This window comes from Pholis gunnellus (assembly GCF_910591455.1).
Source record: "Pholis gunnellus genome assembly, chromosome: 20".
NCBI lineage: Eukaryota > Metazoa > Chordata > Actinopteri > Perciformes > Pholidae > Pholis > Pholis gunnellus.
In genome coordinates this window covers 18,996,614-19,012,224 of record NC_136547.1, presented here as the reverse complement: position 1 = coordinate 19,012,224, position 15,611 = coordinate 18,996,614, and the positions used below count along the sequence as shown (strand labels likewise).

The window sequence follows — 15,611 nt, the reverse complement described above, 5'->3', positions numbered from 1 at the left end:
GCGTTTTTTGCGTCTTGTAAAGACACAATATGCTTTTGGTTCTTATATATCGCAACTGAAGGGGGCAAAGATAATTGTTTTAATTATGGCGATTACGTCTCTGGAGGATATGAGAATCGCACCCAATTAACCCGCCATTGTTACATGTGCCAATTACAGTCCTGTTCAATCAGCTGGTGGCTACAATCGCTACGCCCCCACATAAAGGGGAGATCTGATGAAACATGGCGACAGCGTGTCACGCAAATTGCCTGCGCTGTATCACCCGACACAGGGTCATTCAGCGTCGTGGATTACGCATTGTTGATTGCTGATTGGTAGGGGACAGCAGCGGGGGCTTTGCATTGATAGATTTGCACAATTTTAAACATGTAAACAACTGGTGGTAGAATTCTTCTCCATTACATGGAGGTTATTACAGTGCAATGGGCCTTCTTCTAAAGGAGACCAACTTTCTATTAAACCCCTTTACTGTCAAATCTGAACAGGGACACGCTAACACCAAAGGCCACATGGCGGCGATGATATTCCTGGTTCGCCACGGAGCACCAGCTTCGTCACTTCATTGAAATCGCTGGTGGTATCAGAGCTGCTATCTGAATTATTTCAGGGCAGTTATGACGTTCACATATTCTGAAAGGAGATTCTAAATGGAGCAGTCCGTTTGGTTTGGGGGGACATGAGGTTCAGAGACCGTTATGATTCATATAAATCATTAGACATCACATTTGTGAAAATCTTTAAATTGCCGTTGAAATGAAACTAAAGTTGGGTTTTTGTCTGTCTTCATTGAACACTAAGACCCTAAGCACTACTTTAAATGCAATATTACATTTTCATTTAAACAATCAGTTTTAAATGTTTTTCTTTTTTTAATATAGAACAGCATTAGCTAGCGAGTGCCAAACAACACTTGACTGAATCAACTAAAATAAAGTGAACCAGGAGAAAAGGCCAATGTTACCATCACTTGAGAATTTAGTAACAACTGGACACCAAGCTGTTAAATCAGCCTGGCCCGTTATCCTTCTATAAAACATTTAATGTGTGTGTGTGTGTGTTTTTATATGTGTACTAGCCAGCTCCATCCATCCTCTTATAGAAAACACATCCCAGCATACTGTAGGTTCTCTGACGCTCACATTTCTGTCAAACCAGACCACACTCGGCCAGCCGTTCACCACAATAATTTCATGTTTCCCCCTCACCCGACGTCTCAAAGATCAGACAGCACAAACTTTAATTTAGCTGTGATTGACACGTACCCAGTACACTCACAGTATTGCTTACACCAAAAAGAGGCCAAAAACCAATTGGATTTCCAAATCTTCAGTTATGATGGGCTGCTGAGGGGGAGAAGTTCACCCTCCAAAGCTTTACTCTCAATAATCACACTGATGGGGCCAGTCAGGGACCGTAAAAGGTAAGCTAACGCGGTCCCGGCAATTTCTCACAGACCGCGGTGTGTCTGTCGTCTCTTCAGGACTGTGGTTTCTCCCCCATGTTGACAGCCGACCGTCTGCTGCAGAGCCAGTCTCCGCCTCGCAGAAGCATTCACCCCTGGTTTTATTGCAATACAACCTGGAAATAAAATGGATTTTTATGTAATAGGCCTAAACAAAATAGTCAAAATTGGTTAGGTGAAACAAACTTTGGTCCCCTCTTGGCAGGTTTGGTGTGTCTGTTGTGTACTAATGGATTGAACGTTGCTCCGTTATACCATGCGACAGTTAGATTGCACACAGGTGGACTCAATTTAACCAATTATGTGACTTTTGAGGGTGATTGGCAGCACAAGAGCTAAATTAATGGCTTCATAGCATTTTCCAGTTTGGAATTTTTGCACATTACTTCCTGGTTGTAATGCAACAGAACAGGTGAATCCTGAATAGCTTTGCGAGGCCCTGTACCCTCCCCGGGACGTGTTCGCTCTGCGGTCAGGACTTTCAGTTTGGGGCTAAAGATTATCAGTGATTAATGGCTGAAGCGATTCCCCCACAAAATGGTGACACATGTCTGAAGCTGTGGTCGACAGAAAACACGACAAAAGTGATCTTAATAAAATAGCTTTTTTTTATTTAGTAAGAAAAGACGAAGATGACATCTGACGACCATCACCTGAAAATCAGTCAAACAAGGTAGAGAGAAATGTAAAGAGACGTTTGAAACTCCAAAATAGCACATTTACAGAGTCTACACTTTAAGTGTTTCAGAGCACACATACTGTAAAGGACAATAGACGACAGAAACAAAGCACGGCAGTCAGTCTTTTTAAATTTAGACTACAAGCCAGGCTGTTTCAAGTTCCAATTGTGCCACAATAACTACAAATAAACTGCCCCCATTGTCTTTGCTTTTTGTTCTTCCAAAGGATATGCCAGAATAAGGATACAAATGGTTCTGCTGGGCCACAATATCAAGCCTTGGCATCTTGAATAAATAAAGTGTAAACACAAACGTAAAAAGAAAAACACCGTTACAAGAGTAATGAGGCTTGTTCTAGATATACACACACAGAACAGATGACACCATGGCTTTCATTAGAACATTCTCTCTTCGCAGATGCTGCAGCCTCTCACTCACCTGCTGAGTTCATCGATGCTTTGGTCCTCTCTTGGTGACCGTGTTGTCTTCTTTTGGTTTGGCAGATCGGGCGAATTGCTGCGAGTTCACAGTTAAGGTCTGTGGGGCTGCAAACATTTTCATTAAAAACGGGTAAAAAGGTTTACTCTCTCCTGATGAAGCGTCTTCTTCATCAGACCAGACCGTTCAGCTTCTCTTAAGTAAGGGAAGCACATGAAAACCATAATCCTACACGGGCAACAGATCGGCTCCTTCATCTGGTCCCGTTAGTAACCTCTAATAATAGCCCCACAGATGATGATACACACCAGAACCCCAACCTCACTGCAAAGCCAAAGTTCACAGACTGATAATCAGACTTATATTTAATATTCGTATACAAATCGTGTTTGTATGCAGCAGCTTGAAGCCACAGGGGACCCCTCTTCCTCGAGACACTTGCCACCTCGTATGAATTTAATTTGATTAAAAGGTCGCGGCTGTGTGTGCGTAGAAATGCCAGAAGACTACTGGCCAAAAGACGGACCTTTAAAAGAGGCCGGGTCACCTTCTCTGCTGAGCCCAGTGAGGGATGAAATAAAAGGGGAGGAGCCAGATGTGTGAAAGGCTGTCACTGCAGCGCTAGACCTCACCCTTTAAACGACAAGCACTTCATGCAGGTTTCTTCTTCTTCTTTCAGCTCCCTTATTTTTGCAGCAGGCTGTTTGAGGATTCTCTGGCAAGTGTCGTGCTGCGGTCTCTAGCTAGCACTGAAAAAATCATTATAGGGACTCTAAACTGGGACCGGCTGTCCTCCGCCTATGACTGCTTAAAAAGACATCTGCACCCAAATGAACCTTACTCGACTCTTTCACGCTCCAAATAGAATAAAACCCTTTAGAAACAATCCAAGTCTACCTTATAACACGCGTTGAGTTCTATTTGTTACCCCTTTGAGCACACTTGGAACGGTATATTTTGAGAAACAAACGTAAAAAAGGGCCGTTAGCAAAGCAAATCGTAAAGCTTGCTTCACCACGTCGTTAATGGCTGAACGGTGACTAAATGACAACTGTCGCCTGACCGGCCGCATAGCGACTACACGGAGGACAAACGTCTCCAAATAAATGACGTTGCAGACTCTTGCTGTTCATTCTTTGAACTGGAAGACTAACATGCCGTCGCCAAGCTAATTGGTTATGGGAATGCACATTAAGACACCCGTCAAAAATCAATAGCCTTGTTCCATTAGACAAGTTCAAAGGTTGATGTGCAATTATCGGTGCGGAGCCGAGGAAGAGCAGGTGGCGGGTTCAGGGCTGCCAGGAAATGAGTCCTCGCCCTTTGGAGGGCCAACACATCTGTGATGGGAGGCGTCCACCTAATATTCAACACACACACACACACACACACCACCTCCTTAACCGGCCCTTTGCCTGTGTTCAGTGCATCGTATACACCAGGTCTACAGCTTTTAAGCCTGGATTTCCCCTCCTGATAAGATCTTGTTTCATCTTGCGAGAAGGCGGTAAAAGGATACGACGACGAGGGGCTTGTCGTAGAGAACGTATCCGTTGGTTTCCCGCAGGGCTTTCTCTGCACTCTGCTCACTGGGGAGTCCCACGAAGGCCTGTCCTTTCATCCGCCCATCCTTCATCAACACAACGTCAAACCTGAGGAAAAAAAAAAAAAACCAAGACATCATTATCACTCCGAGCTTACAGCCCGGCAGAGTCGACATTATACTGTAGCTATTCAGTATGAGAGGCAATCAGAAAATATGATCTGCTGCTGTGAATGTATAAAACAGCGGCTGTCAATCGCGTGTCCCTGAGACCAGAGAGGCTGCCGGTTTCTATTCCAACCAATTGTTTTTTTTTACTGATTTGCAGCCTAAGAAAAGCAACAATGGTGAACACTGTTAAATTTGTTTCAGGACATCTAAGATTTGGTCTGCAGTAACCCTCGAACAGTAAAAAGATGGGTTACCAAAGCTGCACCGTCCTGTTCATCACCTACATCTGTGTTCAGAGTCTTCTACATAACATGAGCTCGGTTTGATGACTCAGGTGGAATATTCATTTGAAGTACTGCTGATGCGCAAACATCAAATGTCCCTCGTGCTCCCTATGTCAGGTTAGGTGCTTATTAATAACACAACACACAGTCAGCATGAATTACTAAAAACTCTCAGAGGAAAGTGACAAATTGCCGGAGTCGAGAATAGCTCATGAAGATTTGGACGGTGGCGAAGCGACACGCGAGCCGCGTCGATAAAGAAGTTGAGTGAAGAGGACGCGTCTGCTCTGGTCGGGTCACGTACATGTTTCTCTCGGCCTCTGACGAAGGGTTGACGTATCTCCCGTAGATGTACTTTAGGTCCTGGAAGACAAATGATGAAGTATCAGGAAAAATAGTCGATAAATGAATACGGATGCATCGTCGATTCTGCAGAAGTACGGAAACATAAAGAATGACATCTGATGACATATAAGGATCTAAAGCAATACGTGAAAACTCCAGAATGAGCATCGTATCCAGTGAACCAAAGTGGGTCAAGTGCTATAAAAGGACCTACTTTCTCTTCCACTTGCTTTGCGATGTTCTTCACGTACAGTCTGCAGGTAGGCTCACCCGGCTCATAGTGTTTAAACACAGACATCCTTTTTATCTCTGTTTTAAAAAAGGAGAGAAGAAGAAAAGAAGGCGCATTTCAAAAATACAGGTACAAAGGATCATCACAGAGCTGCCCGTACAAACATAAAGGTAAACTCAAAGTCGTTGCAACTCAATACCCTCCACTAAATGTTTTATTTAAGACGGAGTGGATTGAGGAGCGGAGACATTAACGCAGCGATTGCATGTTTGATCCCAGCACCGAGCAGCCGCTGCATTTCAGAAAGGACTCGGACGAATCATATTTCAGCTATTGGAACGGAAAACATGCCCGAGCAGAGCGCTGAGTCGGTTGAGGAAGAACTAAGAATTACTCTTAAACTTGACTCTCAGATCATCGCTAGATTAGATTTACATTATAGAAATAAGTTAAGAGATTCAGGTGGTGAAAGGTTTCAGAGACTATAAGAGCCAAAGCTCCATTCAAGCAGGATTTGATTTCGCAAAGCTGCAAATGTAAATCGCAATAATAATAAATAAATATGTTTCCAACGTACGGAGAATATTGATGTCAACCGTTGCAAATGTTTGCATTTAAAGAGATGGAATATCTTCACTTACTGGAGAACATTACTCCACTTCCCTTTGTGATTTTGTCTGAATATGGCCTGAATTGTTTTTCGGTGACAAGTAATCTTTGATGTTTCACATTTCAGCGTTGGGCTGAGACGGCCGCTAACCACCAGCAGCAGACCAAACATCTATTCTACATCATCGTGGGGTGATTGTCATCTTAGAAAGTGTAATGCCGATGTTAAACTTTTTAGCTGGTCTTCCTCTCGATGGATCTCAGTTTCTTTTGTCAAGTTTGATTCTCTGCAGTTTGTGCTTCTCTTTTCTTTGTTCAGCCACCGTGGCTCTCGCCGCTCTCGCCGCTCTCGCCGCTCTCGCCGCTCTCGCCGCTCTCGCCGCTCTCGCCAACAGCCAAATCTCTCTAATATGCATTTCAAACAGAGCTGCTGCTGCTGCTTCCATTCGTCTCGCATCACTTCTACACAGAGCAGTGTTTCTGAGAGGGAAATGCTAATTGATACGGCCGCTGTTGGTTTACGGCAGCATCATTAAAAAACATTTGCTGACATGAAGAAAGAGAAATGTCATGGATTACCATTGTTATCGCTTAACACCTTAAGCTGCAACATGTATTCTGTCCTGATATTCAAGGTTTTCAAGTCTACGGTCTAGTTTATTGACTTCCTGTCTCTAATCAGCGGTTTAAGATCAGTGCTGTTGGTTATCACTTCCCATCACATCCAAGTCTTGTATGGTTGGAGTAAATAAAAGCACCCAGAGCCTCCCCTTCGTGTTTACCGTCTCTTGACAGCCGTCCTTTCTCCAGCTCCTTCCTGGAGATGACGTCTGAGGGGAGGTCCTGCTCGTCGTCGCTGTGCTCCTCCTGCTGTTGGGACGCCTGTGCGCTGGGGTAAAGCTTCCCGAAGCCCTCCGCCTCCGCCTCCGCCTGGCTGCTGCCGCCGCCGGGGGTGAGCTCCCTCTCATCCGCTTCTGCGGGGCACACAAAGGAGGTTGAACTAAATGCAGCACATTCACAAACCGACTCGTCAAGTTGTCGCTGTATTCGTTTCGGCGACGCCGCTGGCAGCGGCTAAGCGGTCTCCCCGTATTTACGTGTCACTAAGTTGGATGCACACGCAGCGTTGCCGTGCTGCTTTATGACACGAAACAAGGAAGCGGCCGCTCTCCCTACAGCACAAACACAGATGGAAGTTTTCAAAGTGTCTCACAACAGCAGATGGTGAAGTAATCACTTCCACAATGTTTATCGTCTTCAGGAACTCAAACACGCTCAGGATGGGAGAGCGGATGCAAATCCTCCGGGTCGAAATCAGTTTAACATGTTGATTGTTTAAAACGTGGCCTCATCACAAACTGGCCCAGTTGAAAACAGGGATTTCTTCGTCGGGGGGGTTAACGTGGTGAACGTCGTCTTTTGCTAGAAATAACGCTGTAGTTGAATCGGACGCGGCTAAAGACGAAGGTCTCAGGAGTGAAGCGGAAGCACATTCAGTCTTTGTCAAATAAAGAACTGTAATCAAATCAAAACCCATTCCTGTTTCGTAAACATGAGTTAGAAAAGCAGCGGGGAAGGATCACACACACACACACACACACACACACACACACACACGTACGTTGTAGATGGAATTACTAAGAGCAGTGAGCCTGTACAAATCTGAGGAGGGGCAAAGAAATCTCGTCATAAGGTGTGTGTGTGTGTGTGTGTGTGTGTGTGTGTGTGTGTGTGTGTGTGTGTGTGTGTACTGGAGCAAGAAGTGCTGGGGAGCTTTTCTGATACACTCTCGGCAGAGAACTAGATCACTGCTTTCAAAATTATCCTCCTCCTTATCTGTCTGTGTGTCTCCCCCCCTCACACACACACACACACACACACACACACACTCCCCTTTCCATTTAAATAGCTTGTTTATCGGATCACCCCCCCCCCCCCCCCCCCCCCCCCCCCCCCCCCACACACACACACACCTTTCCCAAAACAAGACTAATCCAAAAAGCCACCTGTCATAGTTTATCTTTCCCCCGCCTTTAGGAAATCTTTTGTGTTTGACTTTGAGATCTATTTTACTTCTCAGGGGCTTGTGCCGGGGAGTGAAGTTGTAGCCAGAGAGGAGGAGAAGAGGGCCGATAAGGCAAACAGGGAGCCGCACAGCTGACAAGTAACACAGACTGTGCCCCCCAATGACATTTTCTCATACAGATAATGGTAAAAAAAGCTTTCTGCTGTGATATACCGCTGTGCAACACTTGGCTCCGTGGTAAGGGCTTTAACTTATGAGTATCAAACCACCTCCTGCTTCTATGCGATAATAAACATGATGTATGGGAATAATCAAATCCTTATGGTGCCTTTCTTCCTCCGAAGACAGAAGGCGGTGCACTTTTCTTATGTACTGTCGGACCAGCTATTCTCATCTCAGCGACGGGCCGCTCCTCCGCTGATTGGACGTCCACATTAAAAGGTGGCGTGTACAATTTAGCCTAATGCGCACCGGCACCAAGTTCCCTCCCAAGACGCCGGTCATCAATAACAGATAAGAGACGGGAACGGGTGGATATTAAAGGACATGAAAGCTGGACGACCAGCAGACTAATCCTTTAGTCAGTCAGCCGATTCCATTTGCAATGAGCAATTTTCACTGTTTTTACGACAATAAATAGAAAGTGATTGATGGATTTATTGAGATAATCCCACTCGGGTGAATGAGATTAATTGTAAGTTAAAGACTTTAATCTATCTATTAAAGTCATTACAAACACTGATCAATGATCCCATTGACTTGACATTACCTATGGATGAAGTCCAGCAAAGTGACGTCATAGAAACTAAAGGAAAACTGTAAATCATGATTAGTGCTAAAATGAATTGGAACAAAAAAATAATTCAAGCTTCTTAAATGTTAAATTATTTGCTGCTTTTTATCATCGTGAGTATTTTGGGGTTTAGAACTGTTGGTCAGACCAAGCAAGAACTTCAAAGACATCCCCGTGGGCTCTGGGACATTGTGATGGAAGTTCTTCTCAGTCACGAAATGATTAATAAATTAATAATTTTAAAAAACTGAAAAGAAATCAACAGGCTGCGTAGCGGCAGCGCCCTTACCTCCGCCTTCGTCGTCAGGCTGACCGGGCCCACTTCCTTCCACTACGGCCGCCGCCTCCGGAACCGAGATGTGGAATTCGATTTTCCTCTGGCCGGCGGGGTGGGGCTGCTCAAACACATCGGAGGGCTGCAGCACCGGAGCACTGAGGACAAGCAGAGACAATCCCCTCAACAGCAGCCTCTAAAACAGGAGCCCCAATAAACCTGGCTCCGGAGAGGCTTCAGGGATGGCTTATTTTGTTCTGGTCGACCACAGACACTTCCCCCATTCCACAAGCACGCAGCCCGGAGACACTGGGGTGTGTGTATAGTTTAGAAACAGAGCTTGTGGTCTGTCATTAAGGGAGCGTGTGCTTGAAACAATACTGTCAAATGAGCCACAAAAGGCTGTCTTTATGAGGACTATTGTCTGGAGGTTTTCCATCCTTTTTTTTTTGTTTTAGCTGCCTAAGAATACCGTCTATGCACGAGGACTGTGACATGCACGAGTGCCTTGGTGTACCTCTGAGAGTCTGGTTTGGGAGCATAGAGTAGATCCTTGATCTTGGGCTTCTTTCTCTTTGAAGCAGTTTTTGGTCTCAGGGGTCTCTTGCATGCTTGGTTGACCAGGCCCATCAGACGAACAATCCTGGGATAAAGCAAAGAGAGAGAATAAGGGAGGAAATGTCTACCGTGGACAAAAAAAGAAGAAGTTTAAAGGCATTTCTCTTCTAGAAACGTTACTTGTGAATGACACATTAACACACTGCGTCGGACGGCAGCGGCAATGCAAAACAAAATGACTCGAGAAGATGTTTTAACGCAGAGATGAGTCCTCTCTTAACTACTGCTGCCCACCTCTCTTTGTCTTCGTCGTCCCCGCTCTCGTACTCGGATTCCTCTCCGCTGGACAGCTCCATCTCCTCCTCCGGTAAAGGCGGGTAGTCGGGAGGGAAGGGAGGAGGCATTGGCATGGGCGGTGCGGGAGGCAGGAGCTCAAACTGCAGGAAACGGGGGAAAAAAAAACAAGCTGGCTTAGATCGCAAATGCCTCTGGGTTCAACTGACGGACTTCAGGAGTGCAGTCTTTGCTCAGGTAGGAGGAGTGATACAAGTATGAAAGGCATGGAAGGCTACATGTTTATTATCACAGCAGGGGTGATCGATTATACGAGGCTTAAACTGAACCACAATATTTTCAGACTTATGCAAAGTGCTCAAATATTCCCCCCCCACCAATAATAAAAGCCGACTGTGCTAAGCGGTGTAGTTAGTGGAGCTGTAACATTATCGATTAATCTGATGATTACTTCCTAAATTAATCTTTTGCTTCATGAAATGATGGAAAATAGTGAAAATGACTGTCATAATTTCTAAGAGCCAAAGGCAATATTTCAGATTTATACATTTGCGAGACAGACAGTCTGCCTTCAGTACTCGGGGCGTTTCCACGTACTTACACAACGCTCACACATGTGCTTCTGCGTACGCACTAAGGAACATTTTAATTCCACTCTCACAACATCTGCACTGATTTCAGTAAAAGTAAAAGATGGTCGGAGGCCCTGAAGTGGTCTTTGGGGCAATGAATAGCTGCTCGAGTCACCAAAAACCCAGAGAGAGAGAGAGACTTAATCAATAAGCCCCTGATGGCTGAGGGTCCTCTGAAGCTGGTTAACCTCGGTAGTCGAGTTGCTATCCCTGGACACGTCCCCTCCAACACATTTATATAATGGCCTCTTTATAACAACGCACAAACCATCTACAAGCTATTCCTCTTTATCCAATGTACACGAGCTTACCATGGGGGGCCTGGCAGAGACCGGGCCAAACGGACACGGTAAATTCATCTTGTTCATCAGATGCAGCACCTGCATAATTGGGAGATGAGAGCATTAGAGCGGTGACGGCTGTATCTAAAGATTCATACCAAAAGATGGGTGGTGAGCTGGTAATATAAATATACTGCTGCTCTCAAAACAGGCAGCCGGGAACTCGGGGCTCCATATGTAAAACAGATTGCGAGACTTTTGCATTTTCATTTAAAATACGAGGATCAAGGTGAGATCGAGGCTGGAGTGAGATAGCGGCGGTGGGGCTGAGCACGGAGGCGGCTTCTCTGCGACACACTAGCACCACCAAGACGCCGACGCGAGGAGCAGCAGCATGGGGGAAAGCCAGGCAGCACGGCTCCCAGGGAAATGTTAAACCTATAACTCATGCCTCCCACTTATGGTTTATTATTAATACTTGCTCCCTAAATTGAAATTTAGAAGGCAAATGTTTGCCGTTTGATCTTTTAAGAGGCTGGATGGAGTTCAAAAACCTCTGCGATATTCATATTTCCATCTAAAATGGGAATCTGAAGGTTAGAAATGTTGTCACATTTGCTTTTATTTGGTACACATGTGCATATCAAAGATGTGCAGGTAAAATGAGAAGCAGTATATACTCACTTGAACATAAAACTTTGGCACACTCATGAGGACATGTGAAATGTTTGTCAGAATGCCATTAGAAGGTGGTGGGTATAAATATTTCAGAGTTGGATTCGATTGAAATGTCAACCTGTGGGAGAGAGAGAGCGAGAGGAAAAGACAAAATGACTTAAAAGGAAACTCTGCGGCTGCAACTGGCTGCCTAAAATACAATACCCCCCCCCCCCTCACTCACTTAACAACTCACAAAATGTGTCAAAATAATGGAGACGCATGAATATGTGGTCCAGCCGGTGAGCGTTAGCTAGCTAGCTCATTCTTTAGATGACAAGCACAAATATGAACCCCGGCCATTAAGGGACATTGGGACCACAGCGTGCCATGTCAGCACCAGAGCTGGTCCTCGTGTAATAATAACTTCTAGAAGCCCAGAGACTCTGAGGCCCAATAAACTAAGACTTCAAGTGTTTGTTGTTTAATCTGCCACAAAGAAATCTGTTAGCGGTTCTGCTGGGACTGAGGAAAACAGCGAGAGCAGCCTAAATTCATATCCATCTGATAACGTTTACTGCAAGGTGAAAACGAACATGTCAGTACAATTAATGAAAAGAAAAGTGAAGACATTTAAAAAAAAAAACTAAATGAAAGAAATATAAAACATTTTAAATGTATGATGTTAGACTTTAGTCTCAGCTGTAGTAACAGTCGTAGTGCGTCTCATTCAACACCACGGTTTAGAAAATGACATTATTATTTGTTTTTTAAAATGGTGCAGTGTTTTAAAATCAAATGTGTAGTTATGTGTTATTTTTCCTAACATTATGCTAATGTCCTGGTCTGTCAAGAAGCTCGTTCATTTTGTTCAGTGAATTATCAACGTCTCCATAAATTAGTTTTTGAGGAATTTGCGTCTAACTGCTAAACGTTTGGATGTAGCTTGTATTAGGATTGGGCTGTTGTGGGCAATGTTACAATGAGGAAGACTTCATATTGGATTTTTATATGATTTTTGAATTCATTTGATCACTGGATTAACTACGTTCCTGTCCGGTTATTGTATTCATTGACAAATTCTCAATTCATTTTCTATGAGAAAGGATTTTTGTTTCATTCATTCATTCATTAATGAAATGAAATGCAGTCAGACATCAAACTACGCTGCTGTGTTCATCCCAGAGTTTAACCTTCGTCAGAAAGAAAATGTCTCTTCGCAGTACTTCACCTGCAGCCACACACGATAAATAAAGAAATGTACGGAACCAAACCGCATCACATCAGGAGGTGGTGAACACTACTGGCTGATCCAGATTACATTTCAGCACACGGCGGGATAAACTGGCAGTGTTGGAGCGAGACCTGTCGAAGACCACCTGGTGCCACCAACTGGCAGGACAGACGGCCTGTCAGGCGCTCAACGGCGGCCGGACCGTCTAATTGGACACAAGGCCGCCGACAGCTCCTGACTATTGCTCTCAGACGCTCGTCCAGGTTTATTGTCAGCTAGCCTGCGCACACACACAGACCGACGGACGCCGGGTTTGGACAGCGCGTGTCACGCGTGCATATCTAATTGTACATAGTATCCTTTGGATGGGTAACGCCTTGGTCATGGGGGCCTGATGCTGCAGAACGTAATATGATCATTTAGTTTTAACCTCACAAGACAGAGCGAGAACAAACACCAGAGCTCCACATGATGTCGTGAGTGTAAGGCACGAGAGAGTGACACACTAAACCTGCGGAGTAAAACTGAAGCGGTTCAACGTCATCATTTCAGACCGATTTACAACACACCATGAGAACGGAGCGCCTCATCTCAATTAGAATTTCAGAAATCATCTCCGACTACATCGAGATTCGCTAACAACAGTTTGTAGACATGCATTCAACACTCACCCGAGGCTCGGCGCAACGCCGGTCTCTATGAGGGGAATGTTTGGCTGCTTGGTCTCCTGTTTCCTCTGCTCTTTCTTGACATGTTTACCACTGGAGAAGAAAAGTACACACGTTACAAAAAGGATTCAACTGTGGCTTTCACCCGCGATCATGCGATGAATGTTTTAATGCTACTTATTTTAATTTAGCTGGGTGCTGAGAATGTGTTCACACGAAGACTGAGTGAGTTTCAATCAAGCACTGGGTGGAGATTTCAGTTCAAATTGAACTTTCTCCAATTTTGAGTCTGGTCAAAGTTGATATTTGCCAACTTATAAATAAAAATCCACATTTGGGGAAATCATTTCCGGTCTGTGGGGCTTACAACAGGATCTTAAGACCACACGACCGAAACCAACATATAAATCCATATCCATATAAATCAAGCAACTTACCTGTTTGACACCGGTGGGTCCTTTAATACCGTCACATGATCTTGGCCTTTTGCAAACTCCGCAACGAGCGTATGATCAAGGACGTCTAACTGATGGAGCCTGCTGAGAGCCTAAAAACAGATGCAATGATACAACGAGATTCACTTTAAACTCTAACTTTACACAAGCGAGGCTTCCTCAAATGTCACACGACTACAAACACTACATAAAGAACTCACTTTTGCTGCCGACCTCTCGCTTCTAAAGGTCGCAAAGGCCGCATGTTTCTGTGGAGATGGAAAGGCGCGCTCAGAAAAAGGACAGCGACTCAAATGAATGTCAAGACACAAAGCTTTGTTGTCAGTGAGGCACGACCTACCAAACGACCCGTGTTTGAGAAGACCCTGACCGACTCGGCTCCAAAATACTTCAAGAGGTCCTCTTTCTCATCCCGTCGGAGCTCGGCTGGCAGGTGGCGGATGAGCAGTGTTTTATTGACGTGTGTTGGGACCAGGTCCTCGTTGTTGTCCATTTCCCTGCAGAACAGCAGGCAGAGAGATGCTACAGTTAGACAAAACAGTGACAGTACAGACCAGTCCGTTGGGCGCCTTCGTTTTTCTCAGTTTTAATGACTACTGACATAATATTACAGTATATATATATATATATATATATATATATATATATATATATATATATATATATATATATAAATAAAAAAGTGACCTGAACAGTACTTCAACAATCCTGCAGTAACCACTGAAGCTAACCTGAAACTCATTTGGTGGTACTGTGTCGTTTAGCCCTCACATGAATGAGGACAACATATTGCAAACATCTTTCAGAAGCTAAATTACAAGTGTAATGTGTAATTCTTACAATTGAAAACGTGAATTTAGTTAATTGGTTTTCTTGTCAATCATCATATATTTCTATCTACTAACGTGTATTGTTACATTTTTCGATCAGCAAGTTAAATTTCATTTCTTTGAACACAGCCCCGTGCTACACAGGACTAGCTCTAACCTTAGCTTCGGTGCTACATGTGAGCGAAGCTAACGTGCAGCAAGCCCCCAGGTTGACTTTACCTCATTACTTTGCCGAGGCCAACTGTGAATCCCCTTATGATTCCAAGACATTAGATGCAGCCACTAGTATATTCAGGTAATGTTTCAGCAAGTAATTCAAAGCAAAAGAGACATCTTTGACGACACAACGCTACATTACAAGCCTGATGCGGCTGCAGCCAGTAAACATATCCACTTCCGCCTGCCTCTTCTTCTTCTTCTTCTTCTTCTTCTTCTACGGTGATTTCGGGCGGACGACAAACAGCAATGCCACCTTCTGGTCTGGAGTATTGTGCGATCCCGTAACATTGGATCGCTATAGCGCGTGTGATCGGGGACTAACGAAGTTTTCCCAAACACTCCACACATTGAAGCAAGGCTGCTTTTAATAGTGATAGTTACAATGGGGACTTCTGGTCACTGAACGTATCTTCAAATTGCATTTGTACCGAAGAATTAAATGAGACTGCCGAGTCAAATATAAACACGTTTCCTTATGTCAGCCTTGATATAAAGGGCATATTACACTTGGAATTTCAATACAGAGTCCACAGCTCTGCTCTTTAAATTTACTCATGTAGGCCTCGTTCGTCATATCAAAGATAAATAGAAATACATGTATACCAAAATGTCAAAAGGTTACCCAATATTTTAACTGTGTCTGAGTATTATAATACTGGTCCTTTTACTATCAGGCTATTCAATTTTGATTTAGATAGAAGCTCATATACCTTGAACATGTGTTGCAATGTGTCAACCACATTGTTGTTAAAATGTTTTTTTGTATATCAGTATTGCTTGATAAAAATGGAGGGAAAAAATGGAGGCAGTGTTGCAGGTTGAGAATGCGCACATAGCCCTGTGTAGTTGCAATGTAAAATAGTGCAAGCCTGCCTTCCAGTGGTCAATGTTAGAAACAAAAATAAAGTTAAAGACTAAAAAAA

General features: G+C 44.2%; 1 protein-coding gene across 2 annotated transcripts; it reads right to left on the bottom strand.

The window, feature by feature from the left end:
- Nucleotides 1–1,496: 1,496 nt before the first annotated feature.
- On the bottom strand, nucleotides 1,497–14,856 carry rnpc3 (RNA-binding region (RNP1, RRM) containing 3). Of its 2 annotated transcripts, none has more exons than XM_079180992.1 (16): nucleotides 14,689–14,856; nucleotides 13,980–14,136; nucleotides 13,840–13,887; nucleotides 13,622–13,731; nucleotides 13,188–13,277; nucleotides 11,310–11,421; nucleotides 10,656–10,724; nucleotides 9,713–9,855; nucleotides 9,378–9,503; nucleotides 8,876–9,018; nucleotides 6,550–6,741; nucleotides 5,141–5,235; nucleotides 4,886–4,944; nucleotides 4,103–4,235; nucleotides 2,584–2,661; nucleotides 1,497–1,581 (listed from the first exon to the last, which is right to left on the bottom strand). In XM_079180992.1, the coding sequence occupies exons 1-15, from the start codon at nucleotides 14,691–14,693 to the stop codon at nucleotides 2,593–2,595; spliced, it is 1,551 nt and encodes a 516-aa protein (XP_079037118.1). In that variant the 5' UTR covers nucleotides 14,694–14,856; the 3' UTR covers nucleotides 1,497–1,581; nucleotides 2,584–2,592. The 2 variants fall into 2 exon arrangements, with proteins under 2 accessions (XP_079037118.1, XP_079037117.1); XM_079180991.1 differs by lacking the exon at nucleotides 1,497–1,581 and adding an exon at nucleotides 2,143–2,430.
- Between the last annotated feature and the right edge of the window lie 755 nt (nucleotides 14,857–15,611).

Coding starts and splice junctions, on each gene's coding strand:
- rnpc3 (XM_079180992.1), bottom strand. Junction 13,732..13,839: donor GCGAGAGGTCGGCAGCAAAA/GTGAGTTCTTTA, acceptor ATCTGTTTTTAG/GCTCTCAGCAGGCTCCATCA. Junction 5,236..6,549: donor AGGACGGCTGTCAAGAGACG/GTAAACACGAAG, acceptor TTTTTAAAACAG/AGATAAAAAGGATGTCTGTG.